Raw genomic sequence first — 18,057 nt, 5'->3', positions numbered from 1 at the left:
CGGTCACCCGAACGCTTACAGCACCCTATAGGAAAGTCCTATGGATTTGATAAAGGATGAATTTGATGGAGGTAAAAGGCTATATGTTGGGCTGCAGAAACAATATAATAGTTCCACTTTCCGGAATTGGAAGAAGATCTGTAATTGATTTAATGACCCTTCATCTGTGACATTGGGGCCAGATTTTAAGCTTCAGAGACTTTAAAGCCCATTGTATTGTGCCCACCCCTAAAGTCTGTTTTCAGTGTGGTCCTTATGACTGACTGTATTTGGGCCATATCACACAATAGAGCCGTGTAGCTAAGGATTAATTTAGAATTGGGCTTAGCCAAAAGTCCAGTAGAAAATTAATGGATTAGGGAAATAGGCAAATATTAAATACATGAATGAATTATTCAGGAACTTTGTAACATCTATACAAAATACGCTGGATGAGCAGCAAGGCTGATTCTCCTGCTGCTGTGCCCTGACAACTGGCACAGACAGCTGAGAAAACAGCCGGAGCTGCCATGGTCGAAGCTCATCCTCGGGCTGGGTCGTACAAGTCACGCCGTCACGAACCTTCCCTTCTCAGCGCAGGCTGCAGGCACGATGCACCAGAGCAGAGAGAGGCTGGAAGGAACATGCTTGCAGAAGTGAGGCACCAGGCAAACGGTGCCAGAAAACAGTAAAAAACAATGACCAGAAACTCCGTCTAGGTAATTAATTAATGTAGAAAACCCATCACTTCCTTTGTTTGCAGAGTATAGCAGTAAGCAAGCACAGGGGTGCGTTAAGGTGCCATAAATTATTATGGTTGTTTCTAGATAGATCTGATACTAGTTGTTAAATTGGGCAACGACTCTCAGGCGGGGTTGTCTTGGAGACCAAAGATCCAGGTGTGGGGGTAACAGCTTCAACTCTTGTCTGTTGCCCTGTCTTTTTGGTAGGAATAGTGGTATCGGTGTTAAACCCTTTCATGTAGGTATTTAACTCTGCAGATTGCTTTGGGGGAGTTCTTTGACCTCTGTTTACTTATCTATAAAGTGAGGGTAATGATACCCGCTCATCTCAAACCGGCAACGCAAGACTTAGCTGAATAATGATTGCGGAGCCCTTGGTTGAAAGGTGCAGCACAAGGGCAAACAACTGATGTTTGTTCTTGTTGCTGCCATGATTTGACTTAGGAATGTGGCAGGCTGAAAACAGGCTTTGTATAAAATTTTGCAAAGACCTGATGGGTGAACACCGATGGGACTGCAGTACGCTTGCTGTGAATCATGGTTTATTCGTGCTGTTATCCATGTTTGGCTTTGTGGGAGATACACACGCAGTAGATCTCGTATCGTGCAAGTCTGAATCATTTCTGATAGACAAACATAAACCATTCCACCAGTGTGAAGAGGGTGGGTGATCATTTGACTCCTGAAATACCCAATAATCTCATGAATCCATTCAGTTACTGACTGAAGAACACTACTATGTGTAATGTTAAAGGATATGGAGAAATGGCCAGTGCTTTATGCTCATTTTTTGCAGAGCTCAGAGCGTTGAGATAAAGTGCCTTTCTTGTATTCCACATTCATCTTCATACACTATTGCTATCCCTCATTTGCTCCATCGCTGTTTTGGGGCAGACAAAAGATAAAATGTGTAACAGTGTGCTCTGTATTTCGGGGGGCCTGTCCCGTCCCCCTGGTGAGAATGAAAACATTCTCGGGGAGATTTTTGATTTCCTTTGCTTTCCAGGGACCCTGTGGGCGGAACACATTTGATCTGACCTCTTCTGCTTATTCAAGGTTTTCACGGCGCTCACTGATGGCAGTGAAAACCCTCGATATAGAGTGTGTTCTCGAGAGTATGCTCTGTGCTCTTGAGAGGGAAACCTTAGTGCAATAGAGATCCAATGCCTTTTCCACAATCTTTTATCCGTTTCCTGCTGCAGTTACTCTGGGATCATTTTTTTCAGCCTTCCTCTTTCTGTCTCTTCACCAGAGAAGTGCCCAGGCTGTGGCCTGGAGTCACAGTGTCACCTTTGTTCTCTTCTTGCTTTGAAAAGACAGGAAAGAAGCAGAGGGGTCTGAGCAACCCTCAGGGCGATGGCAGCCGCAGTGCATGCAAGGCTCTGGTTTGCACAGCTTACCTTCAGCACCTAGCCAGTTTTTTGGGCTGCAACTCCAGTTCAGAGGGGCTCTGCCAGAGAGTTCTTCTGGAGTGCAATGAGATTGCTGTCTGCTGCCTCTAGACCATGACCTGCATGAGCATCCATCTCTGTGAGTGCTCAGTTCTGTGAAGGCTTCGCTGATCTTGGATTAACTGGGCAGAAGGAAAGAGGGCTCTTAAAAGTAGCAGCAGGCAAACCCCTTGCATGAAGGTTTGTAGCATCACCTTAAACTATGGTGTCAAAGTCAAAACCATCTTCGAACTGGGAGTCTTGAATTGCTGTCTTGGGACACTAGAGCGCTTCCCTGGCCCCCAAAGGATGTATTTACGTCGGTGTTTTAGTCCAGATCAGGATTGTACTTTTGACATGGGTCTCGAGGTTGTCCTTCCTCAGTGTGCTTCGGTTGACATCCCAGAGAAGTCATAGAGAACAGAGCCCAAATCCTTTTGAAATGAGGTGAAACTGGATCTGCTCTGAGAGTCTCTGGGATCAGACTGGAGCTAGTTTGATGTAAATCCTCTGAAATGTGTATGTTGTGGACACTGTGTACTCCACACCAGCTCTTGTGCTCTGCAGATTTGGTCATACTGGGCTGTGTCGCTTACAAATGTACACACAGTCAGTGGCCACATGATGAGGGAAGTCATTTAGGGATAAAAGATCTGTATTCATGTATTTAGCTTGTGGAAAAATCTGTCCCTCAATCTGTGCATCAGTTTAGAGATCTTTTTCTTGTTTGCTATTTTCCTTTCTCCCACCCTTCATCTGTCATGCCTGTCTGGAGTACAAGCTCTGCAGGGCAAGGACTTCTAAACGCATGAGCATTGGTTACCACAGTGCAGTTTCAGTTTTTGTCGAGGCCTCTAGGCACTGCAAATAAACAACAGATTTTGGATGATGAGAGGCTTATTTATCTCTTTATATTTCTTCTCCCAGTCTGTTTCACCCTTGTGTAGTTAGGGATCAGGTCATGATATTGGCTGGACCTTACAGATGAACAAGACATTGGGTATTTGTTCTGCGTGGCTGCAACTGGTATAGACCCCTCAAAGGGAAAGGTCCTTTGCAGAAGGTTGTTAACAGTTACAGTCCCGTGTTCCACCACGCCAGTAACGCACCAAAGTAATACTGCACTCTGAAAACTGGATTATTATTTACTTCTTTGCTGATCCCTTCTGACACACTGGAGCTACTTTCCCAAACAGAACAAGTTTAAAAAATACCAGAGTAGCTGGGACCCATTTGGCTCATGCTTGGCTGGTTGAGAGGTTGTTGAAGCATGCCGTCTCTTGTTGACGTGAGCTGCAGATATTTCTAACAGCCGCTCCTTGGGTTTTCAAAATCTAGCTCACAGGGCAGATTTTATTTTCCAGCAGGATTCTCTGAACTGGGTTCTTTTCATTTACACTCCATCGTTACTGCTGTGCTCAAGCACAGAAACGGTCCAAGCGGGCAACAAGTGTTTTTGCTTATTAATGTCCATTGCGTCAGAATAGGTATGAGACCGCTCTGGCTCTCCTGAAATGCCAGTCTGTGCAGTGCAACTACCAGGCACCAAAGTCCGTGTACTGTACAGCCCTCTCCTGGCTAGATTGAGCAGTGCTCAGCGTGTGAGCAGGGCGCTCTGTTTCTGTTTCTCTACATGTCTCTGAACAGTTTTTGTTTTTCAGAGCTGGTCTCAGGCTTCCGGTCAGATTTACACATCGCGATCTGTTTGCCAGTAATTACAGCTTTGGCCCTTGCCAGCTGCCAGCTGTTTCAAAAAGGGGAGAGTGGCAGTCTTGGTGCGGAGCAGTCCCAAAGCTGCTCCATCCTGAACCTGTGTCTGGAGCAGCTCTTTGTTGGTACTTAGACATGGGACAAAATTAAGAAGACTTGCTAGTTTCCATCTCCACAGAGAAAAGGCAGCTTGGAGCATCTGTCCTTTCCTCTACTTAACCATCTTGACTGTGTAGTTTCCGTGCCAGTTCTCGGTGGGTTGACCACTAAACCTTCGTTTCTGGTGTTTCAGTGTTTTTTCTATGTAGTTGCTGCACTCTCCTCTCTGTTATACAGGCTGTTCTGAGGATTTAGTATGTGGTTTTTTGGGTTTGGGTTTTTTTTTAGTGTCATCCAGACATTCCTTTCTGGAATAATAATTATTTCCATTATTTTTGCTTTCATGGTGTAATTGAATTGATCGGCTTGGTTTTGTAGCAGCAAAGATTGTGAAGCCAAGAATATTTCCTAACCCATCTTTCTTCCAGTTTTCTCAGGGATTCTGAGTATGTCTTTACTGATGATTTCCATGCATATTATAAAACTTGCCCAGAGGAATGAAAAAGTCATTTGTTTTCTGTAGAGTATTAAAAAATAATACTATCATTGTGAAATGTCCTTGCCTGCAATGCTGGACAATCTTGCGTTAATTTTCTGCTTGCTTGATCTCTGATATACGAAGATTCTGTAGAACGTGACTGAAGCGTGCACCCATGTTTGCTGCTAATTTACTGTGCGAGTCCCTACCCTGCCTTTTCTGTTCCTCCCGTTTGCCATTTCAGGAGTCTGCTCAGAAAGCAGCCACGGTGCTGCTGTTCCATCCCTCCTTTGCACGCCACGCGCTCATAGATGTGCAATGGCAGAATATGCTTGCCCTGTCCCAGTAAAGAGAGGCTTTAGGAGTCCAGTGAGTTGTTGTGGCTGTTCGTATCCAAGGGTCTCAAGGCTTTTTATGAGCTTTAATGAAAGTCCTCGTATTACTCTGTAGTGTCTTGTTTTGACAGAGGTGGGTAGGGGGTGGACGGCATAGCGAGACCTACTAGTAATCTACTTACGGCTAGGCAGGCTGGCAGCCTCTGGGGTTCAGGTAGATAGATTTTCCTTGGAGCTGATGGGCTGCACAGCATCAGCCCTTAGCACGCTAGTGAGGGGATTGAACTTGCTCTCCCATCACAGTTTGTGCGTTCAGTGGGTTTGGCAGAGTTGCTGGGAAGAGGTGAGTGTTCGTTCCCCATCGCTTCTAAGCCAGGCTGTCTCCCAGGGTCAGGGCACGCTCCAGCCACTCCACCCTCTCTGCTGACTGAAAGCCACTGCCTTCAAGGAGCCCTGACACCAGGTCCTCCAGCTGTTGCACCAGTTGTGTCACCCACAAGTAGGCACCCTCCTGCCAATTCTTCATCCTCATCCCTAGATTATTTTCTCTCCTTCAACCTAAAATAGTCATTTCCCTCTAGCTCGGCCCTACTCTCCTGTAACTTACAGTGCTGCAAGATGCAGACTGTTCCCTCACCTTCCAGTGAAGACGGCAATTACATAAATCCTCACCCCAACGTGAGTCATGGATCAGTACCTGTGGAAGCTGGGGGGTTGCAGTTTCCTCTCAGCGTAGGCGCGCCGCTCCCATCAGTGCTAATGGAAGTGACATACACACATCAGGAGGAGAAGCTGTCCCTTCTGCTGCTGGATTAATGTTCTTGCCAGTATGTTTGTGCCATCGTACACACTGATTCCCTCTGCTAGGAGACAGTGGAGGCAATTAAAATCTTGTAATTTCTCATGAATAGAATCCTGCTGAGACATTCAGTATAATAGGAGCTCCCTCCCGTGTCCGAGAAGGTCTGTAGTGCCAGCGGTTTCTTTCTTGTCTCCCACTGGTGTGAATTTATCTCACGGTTTTCTCAGGAGAAATAAGTAATTCCTAGAAATTGCGCTCAGTTCACAGTCGCAATGCTTTGCTTGCTTCTCTTCTTTTAGTTTAAGACATTCCTGATCTACAGCTCTGGATGTTGATGGTCTGATGTGGACCATCTGATCCCCAGATCAGCTGAAACAACAGTGGTGTGAGCACCTTTTTTCTTTGATTTTTCTGCCACTTCTTCTTTGGCACCCATTTTCTGTAAAGAAGGACCTCTTCAAATTGCCTTGAGATGACTGAAAAATAAAACAAATGATGTGCTCTCTCAGGTCAATGCCATAATGTTGAGCATTTAACTTTAAATTATGTCAGAAGAGAAGGACTCTGTCATGTATTCAATTCCATATATCTCAAATTCTTCCCTGCCCATGGCAGGGGGTTGGAACCAGGTGATCTTTAAGGTCCTTTCCAACCCAAACCATTCTGTGATTCTGTGTCATAGCATGTTGGGGATGCTGGGGCTGGGTACTATCTGTATATTTAATATTGCCATATTAAATGGAATTAGTGTCAATTATAAATGTGGCTCTAAGCACTTTTTAGATCAAAAATGGGTGGAGAGTGTCATTCGAGCCAAAACCTCTTGGGTATAGTATAACTAGATAACATAGAAGGAAAAACTTGCATTTCTTTCATCAGTCTGTTAAGGCACCCAGTATCCCTTTCTTCTAGTGTTGGTGTGGGTTTTAATCATAAGCCATCACGTTGCCTTGTTTATACCTACTCATGGACAAAATATTGTGCAATTTGAGTCATGTTTCTCCAGCTTTAGGAAGTACATTTTTGGTCTCCTGATGTACAGAATCCATGTACAACTTTAAATAGTATTTAAAAATCTTTAAAGAAGCCATTGATTTCTGGAGAGCTCTTCTGCACACTATAAATTCTGGGCAGATGTAATGAAAAGGCAGTATTTTAATATGAGACAAAGACTTATTTCACTCATTCTCCGGTGCCTTCATTTGTCACTGTGGCAGCAACATTACCAGATGTTCTTATTAAATACTGTACTTACTTATTGGGAGTAATGGATGGAGCAGGTTACCATCTTTATGATCACTGCATGGAAAAACAACTCTACCTTTTCCCTTATGGTCATAGTTCTTTTTCGACAGACAGAGTATGCTCGATTTCCCAGATGCTGCGCTGGGCCTAGGGCCTGTGAGGATGCTTCAGGCTCATTGGAAGGTCCAGCTCCATAGCATTACAGGCCTGAAATGCCAGCAATTTAGAAAGCTGTAACTGAAGCTGGGAGCGTTGGAGGTCAGGAGAATGCTCTGTGGAGGTTATTACCAGATTGTTGACCTGTGCTCTGCTTGTTCTTCTTGATCCCCTGGAGGCTTGGCTAGGTGGACCTTTGACTTGTCCTGGTAGGTTAAGTACAAATGATCTACGCTTTGCAGCTCTTAATGCAATGCACAGGGAGCAGAAATTCCTAGGGAGAATATAGCTTTTTAAAGTGTCTAAATGAAAGCTGAGTTGCCTTAAAAGGGACTACGTTTTTGAAGGCACCCAAAGACATGGAGAGGCGCCCAAAGGGATTCTTTTGCATCTGGATAGGTAACTACTGCAGTGTACTGCATCGCTTTGAAAAACTGATCTTCTGTCCCTAAGCAATGTAAAACCTTTTTTCAACCACGGGGCTTCTATTCCTATTGAATTCTATAGGAAATTATCCTAATAGCACTGAAAGCAATATTAATGGCTTTCCAATTAGAATATCTAGATAGTTTGTTTATTTTATCGGCCCTCCACGGCGGAAAATCGAAGGTTACTGTGCATCTCACTTGAAGTTTTTCATCAGTGGGCCTTTTTGTCAGGAGCCAGATACTCCATAAAAAACAGATAAAGCAATTTAAAAGAAATATTTTGCCCAAGGAACAATAACAAGGCTTAGAAGACTTTCTTCTTTCTGGGAGTTTCCTTTAGGGAAACCTTTTCATTTACTGATTGAAAGATCAAATCGGCCCATAGAGGGAGCAGTGGGGTGTGCATGATTTTTCTCCTGATCTCTAGAAAAGCACACTTAGTTAAACAGTCCCTCGAGAGGTTCGGTTTTAAAGGGAGAGGTGTTTGCGTGATTGGGTAGAAGGATTAGGAAGTTATCTGTAGGGAAGGAAAGGAAAGCTTAAAATCCAGCTCACAGTGTCAGTGGAGCTGACAGGGTGATGTTATATAGGGGTTTAAAACATGAAATAGGCTCTGTAAGGATGACTGAATATATCATAAAATTCTGTCTTTGTGGTATACCCTGTATAGCTTATAGGTGGTTTTAAAAGATAGTGAATATTTTAATGCTACATAAGAAATTAATAGATATATTTTAATTAACTTTGGTTTATATGAAATCAATCAATTTTGTAGAGCATTATATAGTCCCATATAGCCATGAGTTGCTTATTAACATGACATAATTTATTAGGTTAATATGCTTATAATCATACCTAATACAATGTCTGTTTAATTCCTGTAGTTACTAATTACTGGTTAGTAATTTTTATGAACTAGAAGTAGACCTTTAGTAGGACATGCAGAACTGATGGCTGCTCTGTCTGCTGCCCTGTGCCTGCTGTGTGATGTTTCTCTACATTTTTCATTCTAAGACCTCTTTTCTGACAGTCTGTGTCAATTTGGGGATCCCATTTTCCCAGCCACAAATACAGGAATTGAGTAAGATTAATGACCCATCTGTCAGTCATTTGTAGCATTTAGGCTCCAAATTTCCACTGATACCAACATATTTTTTACTAGGACATGGGCTGAAACCTTTTATCTCCAGGTTGATGTTCTATAAAGAAAAGGCTTCCGTTCTGCACGCTGAAGAAGCCATCCTGTGCCCAGGCTCTACATCCTTCAAAAGATTCCAGGCTTAGTTCTAAAAACCCTCAGGTCTGGGCAGGAGAGCAGTCTTTGTCCTGGCGGCTCGCTGCTTGTTTTGACTGGGAGACCGCAGCCTGCTGAACGCGCTCTGCCGTTTGGTCCAGAGCATGTCCAGCAGCTGTAGTTCAGTGCCTGGCGGGGCTCTGCACTAGCCACAATTCCAGCTGGACCGATAGGATCCAATTCTAAATGGATGTAGGATGCTCGTAAAGTCAGTTTGTTGGACTGTTGTGATGGACATAAGCATAAGAGAAGGAAAAAAAGACTGCAGAGCAGTGGATCAAAGGAGGTACTGTGCTTTATTTAGAAGAAAAGCTTCCTTGGAACAGCGCTTTGACTTGAGAACATAGATACAGGTCTGTGTGTGTGTGTGCAAGCGCGCAGGAGATTAGGAGTTGACAATATTACCTGTCCCTGTGGAACACCATCTCTGTGAATATTTAGCTGTATGTTCTCGATTTCTTGGGGAAAACTGGTAGATTCAGTCTTGGCGGTTCTCATCGCGATGGTAACGACTTCAGGGCAGGGGGCTCAGGACCACGTAGCCTGGGACCTTCAGCTACAGCCTGAGGCTTCCTCCTTGTCTCTCTCATCTGCCAGGGGAGCTGCATAGACTGTTAATCTGATTTGGTGGGAAATACATAGAGGAGGCAAAGAAGTGGTTTCTGTCTGGAGCGGGAAGGAAATTGAACATGAAATTGCGGGAGATTGATTGTGGGAATTGCACCTACCATTCAAGCTACCGAAAGAGTCTTGCTCAATGCTTCATGCCTAATGTAGGCATACCAACCTCAGGCAAAGTTCCCAGTGGAATCTATAACTCTCAGAAAACCTGAGCTAATTAAAGATTTTGAAGACCTTCACGTATAAATCAAGCTGACAGTTTTCCTGAAATGCTCAGATGTCACACAGACAACCTCAGTAAAAACAGTACTCGTAAAAACCTCATGCCGCCTCGTGACAGAGCGCTCAGACTTCCGAGTTCTGAATTTTTCAGTAAATGAGATTTTGATTTTTTGTCAATAGGAGAATTACCTTAGGAAACATGAATTTCAGAACAAAAGGTTTATTTTAAAAAACAGCCAGGCACTTTTGTGTGTGTTCCAGTTGCGTACAGAAGACGACACGTACCCGTTCATGTTTCAGAACTAACTTCAGTGTCTGCATTTGTCCCTTTTAATTGGTTTAATAGGAAGTGTATGATGGTGCATTTTCCGGAATAGGAATGTTTTTCTGAGCTGACTCCAAAGGGATGTTCCAGGGTTATTAACTGATTTTTCAGCAGCATGAAATCCAGTGAAATTGTTTATACCAGCTATATCTGCCTCATGTGCCTAATCAATCTATCTGTAAGGTGAAGCTGTGTGCTTCACTAATCGTAAAGCTATGATAGTATACGTTGCTTATTTTTACTCTAAATTATGATGGGGTTTAAAATGAACTCTGAATTTGATTTATCAACAGCTATGATGCTAATTCAGCAATGAAGTCATGGTGTTCTGAGACTAAATATTAGCACTAATGAGAAAACATAGTTTCCATATTTTCTAACTCAGAGTTTCCACTACATATGGACAACTTCTAAAGTTGCGTGTAATTTAATCATGTAATCATTATCTAGGCAAATGCTTACACATAAATCAGTTTACCTGGATTGTAGAGTACTAGCAAACGTGAAACCAGATAATGTTCAACGGCCTGAGAATATTCATGGTTCATTTTTGGGTTTTAGAAGAAAAATGTGTCTACTGCAAGGCAATAGTGGTTGTCCTATCGCATTTTCTGTCAGGATGAATGGAGCATGTCTTTAGTTTTAAAAACAGAGTGTTCCTTCTCTTTGAAAACAAAAGCAACAGAATTGAAGACATAGAAACGGCAGTGTCTAAACAGTGACTGTATAAAGCCAAGGTACCCAGACTGAGACAGCTGAAACAGTCTGGTTCTCAGAAAGTACATCACTTCTATTGCTGGGCTCCAGGTTTTAGGTTCTTGCCAAAGCAGGTACTTGTCTGAGGATCCTGTGACAGTTTGTGCCCTTAACACCGTTCTCCTTTCAGGGAAAAAAAATTAAGTGCACTCATCCCACCAAAGACTTCCCCCCCCAGAGTCTGTGCTGGGACTGTCAGTCCTTCCTTATATGACGTTTTTGTCTTCTTGTTGACAATTCTGGTAGCGAGTCACTTTGACATCCACGGCCATTCATGTTTCTCGGGAAAGAATTTCCTTCTCTGCAGGATAACAAATGGTGGGAGATCTTTCTTCAAAATTGAGCATAAAGAAAAAACTCGTAGTACTTCCAACAGGAAATAGATCTGTTCTAAAAACCTGTGTTTCCAAAATTTGATTTAATGGTTTACCAGGAATTTATTTCAACCTGGGACTGCTGATGATTAGATCTTGCTGAACTGCAAGTGGTTCTGAGAGAGAGTTAATCTCTGTCTGATCCTCAACTAGTTTTCACTGCAATAAGTCTGTTGCTGTGAGCACAGAGAAAATACTTTAGCAGGAGTTGCGGGCAGTATGAAAAACCTGGTATTCTGTTAAACTCTTTTGGCATTCTTTGGTAGCGAGGTGTCATACCTTAGAGTTCCTATGAAGGCTGAATTGCAGGTTGTCTGAAGTGTCCTGTTAGGAGGCAGGGCAAGGAAGGTATGGGAGAGTTTCACATGCTATGAGAGGTGGCAGAGAGAGAAGAGATTTTTTTGAAATAAGGCCACTTGGGTCCCAATCCGATATTCTTTAAAGCCCACCAGGTTCAGTGGCTATATGGTAAGGTTTCACCTTCACTGACATACTTTTCAAGTTCCAGAATAAGGATCTTCAATGATGTTTTGGTAATAATGTAGGTTTTAATGGCTGCACCCATGAGAAGCAGAAGTCTGAGCTGAATTCTTATAGTCTAGGTTTTTTAGTAGAACTTTCCTGTTTAATAATCGTCAGAGATCTATAGAACAAGCTAGCTAATTTACCTCCCAATGTTTCCGACATAAGAAAGTAAAGCTGCTGATAAAATTCAGTGCAGTGTAAAAAAAACTTAAAAGGACAAAACACCTGAGCTGGAATGTGAATACATGTATTTGCATGTTGGAATGACTAAGGGTTTAGCTGAACATCACTATTGAATGACAAAGGAAAAGTGGACAGGGAATGCTGAGAAATTCAGGCCAGAATTTCACTGAATTTCGGGTAAACTCAAGTTAGTCCAGCTTGTTTTGAAGGGAGTTGTTCTGCTGCAGCAGGGCTGTGGAGCTGTTAACCTCTTCAATGTCAATTCGACTGCGAAAGGGAAGATTTGCATTCTTAAATTTTCACCACTAAATCTTTTATCTTCCTCCTGTAGCTGGGGATTTATGTAAATTTTGCTTGTAATAGAACCTTTGTTTGAAGCGTGTGGCTGCTAAGGTGCAATGTTTATTAAATTTAGAGGGAAGATCTACAGAGGTGTGGGCTTCAGAAGTCCGTAGGAGCTGACTAATCCAGCCCATTAGCCCAGAACCCGCCCTGAACACTCAGAGTGCTTGTAAAGCAGTAAGCTCTTGCATAATGGAGTCAAGGCTTTCTTCAGAGCGCAGATTCGTTCGTTGGCTTAATGAGCTGTCTGCAACGCTGGACAGACAGTATGGGCATTAGAGCAGGAGACAATCCTACTTGGTGCCGTACATGGGCTAAAACAAAATGTCCGTCCCATGTACATCAGTGGCTTTAGAGTTCCTTCTCTTGTTGATTCGTGGTTTTCCTACTGCAAAAATTTTTAATCCTTCAAGTACATATTAGGCAGTGTCAGTTTTAGAAATTAAAATAGAAATTTTTCAGGAAATGCTGTGAACAGACACAGGCGTCATCTGCTGTCAAACGTCTTGGCATTCTGTGTGCCACCCCTGAGCTCCACCAGACCACGCTGTCATGGAGCATAACCATGAGTGAGCACACGAATCAGGTGTTGCGACAGATTAGATGAAAGAAAGAGGTTTGTTTTGTATCTGTTGTGTTTCCATGTGAGCAACTCTTTTCTCTTCCTTTACAATTGAACTTCTTCCAAAACTAAATTTAAGGGATTTTGTAGCAGAAATGGCTGTGGTTAGTGGCAGCAAAGTGGCATGGAGGAGACAGCGAAGGACACTGCTAGAGGATCCCAGTGCTGTTCTTGGCTCTGCCTTTGATTTGCTGGCAGGTAAATTCTCAGCCTTACTCTCACTTCCTAGTTAGTGAAAAATGTGTCTTCTGTGGTGGAAAAGGCCTTGAGATAGAGATGACAGAATCCCAGAGGCTGTATTTATTTGCTGAGGTATTTAGCGACCTGTTGGGATGTTTTTCACTCCAGTCATCTGCTTTTTTGTCTCTTGGAGGCCGTAGCAGCTGAAAGGCCCTGGCTTAGGTTACAGTTGTGTTGTTTTAGTCCCTGCACAAACAGCCCTTGCCTCAAAGAGCTCCAGTCTCCAAGGGCAAGCACAAGGGCAGGACTTCATCTTCTCATTTTCCAGCTCATAAAATTACTTGTCCAAGGTCACGTCTCTCTGTATCCCAGGCATTAGTTCCATAGCAATAATGAAAAAACAAAAGAAGTTACTTCAGAAGCTGCAGCAAAAATTCTTATAAAGTTAATTTTCAACAACTTCGATGTTCTAAAATATGTTTTGTTGATCTCGGAATCAGAAAAAATACAATAGTGTCGGCTTTGTTCAGAGTGCACAATGTCATCAGTATTTCCCATCCTTTTTGCTTGCATCAGACTGAGCGGTGGTACAGTTGTGCCCAGGTTTGCAGTAGTCTCTGTAGTCAAGGCTGTGTCCTGAAAAAGCTTTTGAGGGCTTGGATTTTGTGTACGGTCATTTCACTGTAGGTGGAAACTGATCCCTCCTGTCTTTCTGCAAAGGCAGTGTTACGTTTCAGGGAAGGAAAGGACACTCCGTTTTGTGGGGACAGTCTTCTGGAGGCTTTCACTTTGATTGGGAAGGTTCTTTTTTTAGTTGTTCCCACAGTTCTAGATTCATCACAAGAACTAACTTGGGAGGGGGGAGCTGGTGGCGTTTCTTCATTCAGTCTTTACTGGAGGGACCTTAAGGGTATTGCTTCTTCCAGTCATTTGGCATGTGTTTGGTGTTTTAATTCCCTTGGTGGGATTTAGGACCCAAAAGAGGGAGAGGAAGAACAGTACAAGGGCCAGGCCTGAGAACAGGGAGGTGCAAATCCATTGCTGGGCTTCGTTATCCTAGAAATGCTTTCTCCAAATTAACCTGCAACAACTTAATCTCGTGGGTTGCCTGATACACCTATTTTATTTTGTTTTTCACACTGATAAAAAATATCCCCCTTCCCTCCACACACATGGCACGGTGACCCTTACTAATATGGTTTCAGACCCACACAAACCTGGCTTTTAAGTGAAAACAAGCGAGCAATTCTGTAAAACTACTGAGAAACAGTTGAAAAGCAGGCGTGTTTATCCACCATTTCGGGATGTTGTTGAGATCCTGATCCTTTTGACTCCCGTTTGGAGAAGGGGAGAAAACAAGCAAACAGTGCTGCACACAGGACTCAGGTGGTTAATGTACTGTGTATTATTGCTGTAAAGCCAGGACCTCAATCTCTCAACTCTCCAGAACACAAACAGTCCTTGGCTTTTATAGAATCATAAAGAGCTGCCTTAAAGGCTGAGGACAAATTCAAGCCCTGATAGGAACTGGCATAGATATTACTGTATCCGAAGGGAGTTACAATTTCTTGCACCGTGCCCGAATTTGATCCACAAGTGAACACAGTTGTCCCATCAAATTCTACCGAGCAGCTTGTCTTCTGCATTCTTGCCATTCAGCTGTCACATAAAATGATGTTTTCAGCTGAATCCCATCTAGTGGAAGAGTTTTGGAATCTCTCCAGCGTTCTGCAGAGAAGCAGGGGGTGGAATCGAACTGCTGAGGAGATCCAAATGCAGGAGGAACTCTGACCCTGCAAAACTTGTAATTAGTCTTAATGCCTTTGCTTTTTTTCATACCTTTTTGAATGAAGTGTGCCGTGCATGTGATAGATCGTCTCTGTAGTCTTCATTTAAAGTTCAGCATGGAAAATATAAAACCATTTCTTACAAGATTGAATTATGTGTAGGATACCTCCAGTTAGAATGAGCTCAGGTTTTCTAGCAGTGTTAGAATAAACTCTTGCCTGTGTCTCCTGCAGTGTGTGCTTTTTTCCCTAAGAGCATATTTCTTTCTACTTGATCAGCTCATCTCTTGCAGATGATAAAATTATCTTCGAAGATTTGTAGCTGATGTTGTGCCATAAATCATATTTTGTTGTAAGATTAACATTTGCAAGCATAGAACATTTATGGAAAAAAAAAGTGGGTGGGGGCCTGGCAGTTTCTGAGTATTTACATAAAGAAGAGAGATAGGATTCAAGATAGATCTTGCAGACTTCTCAAATACATGACCGTTTTTACAAGGTGTGGATCTGCTCAGCTCTAGCGAGCATCAGTTGAGCTGCTTTGATAGTGTTTCTCCTGGTGAGGTTGTAAGATAAAGAACCCAGGAAATCGTGACCTTGGGCAAGCAGCTTTGTCACAGAAGAGATAAACACATGTTCCAGCTGTGCTGAAAGCTACGCGTGCTGGCAGCCAGGCTTTCCAGTCCTGTGACATGCTCGGGCTGGTCTCAGTTCTGTAGAAATGCTCAGCCCCTTTCCAGGCACTGGAAGAAGGGCCAGTTTTTAAAAGGTTTGTATTAGCAGCAGCTTCCAGTTTCGCCTTCGCAGCCAGATTGTCCAAAAAGAGGTCAGAATTCAGCACGTGAGACCACAGACATAGTGAGACAACTGAACTGGAGAGGGGACCCCTCTAGTTGGCTTCAGGACCTGCAAAGGGCCAGAACGAGTCTGTGGTTACGTTGGCTTTCGGCAGACGTAATGTCCATCCACAAGTGGGGACCCCCAGCTAACGGGAGCAGTCCTGCTCAGGGGGGACCTGCGTGTGCTACAGACAACCCAGAAGCCCCAAAGACTTGTCTTGCTGCCAGAACTGTGCCGTGAACTGGGCACCCGGTGGGTTTGAGGCTGCCGTGCGGTGGATGCTGTACAGATGCGTGACGAAGCCTGTTATTTACATGTTTCTCTCTTTTGCTCTCTCTCTCTGGTGCAGGTTCCTCACCACATGAAGACTTTACCCTATTACAGTTACGACCAACCAGTGATCGGATACTGCCAAGCTCATAAGCCTCTCCATGTAAATAAGGGGTACGATACCATGGCCCGGGAGCAGGCTGAGACAACCAACCTGGAACTCAGTCGAGACCACAGCTTCATAGCCACAATCGCACGTTCGGCTGCTCCAGCCATTTACATTGAGAGAATACCAAACTAACGGTGGAGACAACCTCTTCAGGGGGCGGAGTGGGGAGTTCTTTTGAGGGACCTTTCATCTCAGAAGAGACCAGGGCAAGAAACTAAAATCTACCATTCCAGTTACAAATGTTCCAACACAGACAAAGGGAAGGGGATCAAGCAAACTCCGCAGACTGTGGAAGTGCTGTCTTGCAGTACACACTGAGAACTTCAGGATTTTCTTTGCTTTAAACTTTCAAACAAATTCCTCAATGTAAATATTAAAGAGAGATTGTCAAGTTCTTATTAAAAAAAAAAAAATAGATTTCACTCTAGCTACATAAAGGGATGGATTAAGAGTTTTGTTTGTATATTTGATTTTTCTACATTGCACGGTTCCAGGGAAGGAGAACCACAGGTAAAAATAAAGGGGGTGGGAGGGCAAGGGTTTGGGTGGGGTGGGTCAGCCATGTTTCCTTAGTAAGTGTTTATTACTCTTCAGAGATTTGTTTAATATTTTTGTTCTTTTTAAACAAACGAAAGATAGATATATATTTTCTTTTTTCTTTTGGGGGTTTGTTTTTCGGTTGGGTTTTGGTTTTTGGTTTTTTTTTTTTTTAGTGGTCAAGCGCTAATATTTCAAACTTCAGACATGGGCATTAAAGCTTATGTTGAACCAAAAGGACATTGGCAATTGATGCAGCAGAAACAAAGAAACTTGGGTGCATGTACATTTAAGACACAGGCTGTACACTATGGAGGGTGCTTTTGATTTTTACTATCTTCATTGTGCTTCATTGTTGACACTATAGTTACTTTTCGGGCTCTAAAAAAGGGGAAAACATGCAACGGAGTAACGACTCTCATATTTACAGTCCAGCGGTGCTTGTTAAGCAAAATTAACGGACGTTTGGGAACCAAAATGGAAGTGATGTGCTTGAAATGGATCAGAAGGAAAATCTTAAAGCAAGAGTATTTGGTGAAACTCACCGGCTGACACAATTTCTAAAACACAGGAGAATGTGTAACATTGTTTTTTGTTTTTTTAATTAATTATTATGATCAGTTAGTTTTTGTGTAGTTTTTATCAATAAAATGACGACAAAAAAAGTGGTGGAAAAAAAATAAACATATTATTTTGTGGTTGGGACACCACAGCAAGCTACTGTTTGAATGATTTCTCTGGATGTGTGACGTGGTGACTCAGTGGACTAAGGGAATGATGCTTTGTCCTGTTTCACCTCTATCTCTCCTCTTAGAAAGGAGCTCAAGGAATTGTTTTGAGGTTTAAAAAACCTGAGCCTGAAGAAGCTCAATTCATTTGGCTTGTCTGAGGAAAGGTTAAGAGGTGATTTTATCAGAACACCAATAGGGGCCTGGGGGAGGGAAAGAGGGGGAAGCAGCTGCCTTTTTTTACTAAAGGTTTTGGTTTTATTTCTTCTATCAGAAGGCAGCCTTTTCAGGTGCCAACTCTGAGCTGAAGCTAAACCACATCAGATTAGAACATAAGGCCTACGTTCTTAACTGGAGGGTGAATAATACATCCGTGGGGTTGGGGACATAATGAATTTCGTGATTGTTTGACGTATTTATATTGTCTGTTTTTATGAGAAATACTCTTGGCCACAAGGTAAGAGCTTAAGGAATTTGGAAGTGCTGAGTCTTGCATCACATATATGTCGTATTCCGTGTTTCTCACCTGAAAAACTTACGTATTTTTCTCTGAAAGGAAAGGAGGAATATGTGTGGATGTACACAGTCTGTGCACTAGGCAGCTTGCAGGGAAACGTGGACGTACAAAGGCAACTTGATGCATCGAAGGTAACGTATTTAGAGTTAAGTGTTAGAGAGGAAGTGAAAAGAAAACAGAGCGAAAGGCTGGGGATGAGTTTACAGCCAGCTCTATTGGACATCTTGATATCTGTCAGCTTTAGCAGTGCTGTGGATGGAGGGAGAAAGCTGCTTGAAACACTAGTTTCCTTCAAATTGAGTTTCAAACATTGACCCACAGCCTATTGAGCTGAAAGTGGAAGAACTCCCATTGATTCCT

General features: G+C 43.0%; 1 protein-coding gene across 1 annotated transcript in view; it reads left to right on the top strand.

Annotated features, from left to right (window-relative positions):
* The window catches only part of LRRTM4 (leucine rich repeat transmembrane neuronal 4), a 217,075-nt gene extending 201,028 nt beyond the window's left edge, over positions 1–16,047 (top strand). Inside the window, exon 2 of the mRNA XM_009961782.2 lies at positions 15,826–16,047. Within this exon, the coding sequence (XP_009960084.2) occupies positions 15,826–16,047 (222 nt within the window). The remainder of the gene's footprint in view (positions 1–15,825) is intronic.
* Positions 16,048–18,057: the final 2,010 nt, after the last annotated feature.

This window comes from Leptosomus discolor, chromosome 23, assembly GCF_034619465.1.
Source record: "Leptosomus discolor isolate bLepDis1 chromosome 23, bLepDis1.hap2, whole genome shotgun sequence".
In the NCBI taxonomy this organism is placed as follows: Eukaryota; Metazoa; Chordata; class Aves; order Leptosomiformes; family Leptosomidae; genus Leptosomus; species Leptosomus discolor.
The sequence above is the reverse complement of the archived record's forward strand: the minus strand, read 5'-3'. Positions and strand labels throughout refer to the sequence as shown.